At 62.4% G+C, this 1,373-nt stretch overlaps 1 protein-coding gene across 5 annotated transcripts in view; it reads right to left on the bottom strand.

Moving 5' to 3' along the window:
- Positions 1 to 1,271, bottom strand: part of THEMIS2 (thymocyte selection associated family member 2) — a 22,390-nt gene extending 21,119 nt beyond the window's left edge. For all 5 annotated transcript variants that reach the window (XM_011981705.1, XM_011981708.1, XM_011981710.1 and 2 more), the window contains exon 1: positions 1,163 to 1,271. In XM_011981705.1, coding sequence (XP_011837095.1) covers positions 1,163 to 1,256 — 94 coding nt within the window. In that variant the 5' untranslated portion in view covers positions 1,257 to 1,271. The remainder of the gene's footprint in view (positions 1 to 1,162) is intronic.
- Between the last annotated feature and the right edge of the window lie 102 nt (positions 1,272 to 1,373).

The raw sequence follows: 1,373 nt of genomic DNA, 5'->3' as shown, positions 1-1,373 counted from the left end.
CAGGATGAGGAAACAGGTGTTGTAACACCAGCAGGCAAGGGGTGCTGGGAGGACGGAGACACTTGGTCCTGGGCTGGGGGAAGAGCAAACAGATCCCAGGTGCCTGCCTGCAGAAAGCCCCTGGAGGTAGAGTCAGAATTTGAACCCAGATCTGCCAGATTCCCAAGAGGACCTGGAGAGACCCACTGCGAGGTGGTGGCCCCGGGCAGGACCCTCCATGTGGGACTTCCTTGGTCTAGGACCCCACTTGGGACCGAAAACACTCTGCTGGAAGCTGCTGAGACAGAGCGTTTTCCTGCAGCCAGGAAACAGGATGAGGCCTCAAGCCTCAGTTTGCTCTCTAAGGAAGGAACCCGCACCCCCACACAGCCTCTCTCACCTCCACCTCCATCTCCCCTGCTCGGTGGCCCACGGGTCCTCCCTCCCCACAGAACAGCCCTGACCACCCATCCACTGTGCTGTCCTCCCCTGCCTTCCACTGTCTGTTAGTGCCTCACCTCTTGCTCCTTCAGGCAATGACTAGTGACTGTGCGCCTCCTGCGTGCCCATCCCTGTGAACCAGGGCGCTGCGGGCAGGCAGCAGATGTACGGGGGCGTGCAAGGAGCATAGAGCCGGGAAGGCTTCCGGGAGGAAGGGCCATTAAGCTGAGAACTGAAGAGTTGATCAAATCAAGTACTGCCCATGGTCAAACAGAGGGCCAAGGTGGACGCAGGGACGGAAGGAAGGCAGTGTAGAGGAAGGCCAGGGGGAGGAGTGGAAGGCCACAGACGGGAAGACTGACCCTGCACTTCAGAATCAAGACGCAGCCACGACCACCAGCGCCCTAATGTTGCGTCTCAGCGGTCGGAGCTCCGTCCCATGCGCACCGCGAGGCCACCTCGGAGTGGCCCGGCTCGGAGTGGCCCGGCTGCATCCACCTCCCGCGCCTGAACCCACTAACTTTTCACCACCCTGCGGGGCAGGTCAGCGGTCCCCATTCCACGAAAGCAAAAGCCGAGGTCCAGAGAGGTTGGGGGCGGCCCCAAATCACACAGCTTGGCCAGTGGCAGCGTCGGGATTTGAACCCGGGGGCAGTTTTCCCAGATTGCTAACGCCTTCTCGGGGTCTCTGCCCCCGCCCCACACCGAGGGAGTGTTCGGAGGGGTTCCAGCCCCCGCTCACCCTCGAAGTAGACCCCCGAGCAGACCCGCAGCACGCGCGGGAGGGTCTCGGGGTCCAGGGCGCGCACGAAGTCCTGCAGCGGCACCGGCTCCATGGTCACCACGGCTCTCTGGGCGCTGCAGCCAGGAAACAGGATGAGGCCTCAAGCCTCAGTTTGCTCTCTAAGGAAGGAACCCGCACCCCCACACAGCCTCTCTCACCTCCACCTCCA

The sequence above is a fragment of the Mandrillus leucophaeus genome, unplaced genomic scaffold (assembly GCF_000951045.1).
Source record: "Mandrillus leucophaeus isolate KB7577 unplaced genomic scaffold, Mleu.le_1.0 Scaffold23, whole genome shotgun sequence".
NCBI classification, from domain to species: Eukaryota; Metazoa; Chordata; class Mammalia; order Primates; family Cercopithecidae; genus Mandrillus; species Mandrillus leucophaeus.
Note: the sequence above shows the minus strand (reverse complement) of the source record. Positions and strands in the feature narration are given on the sequence as shown.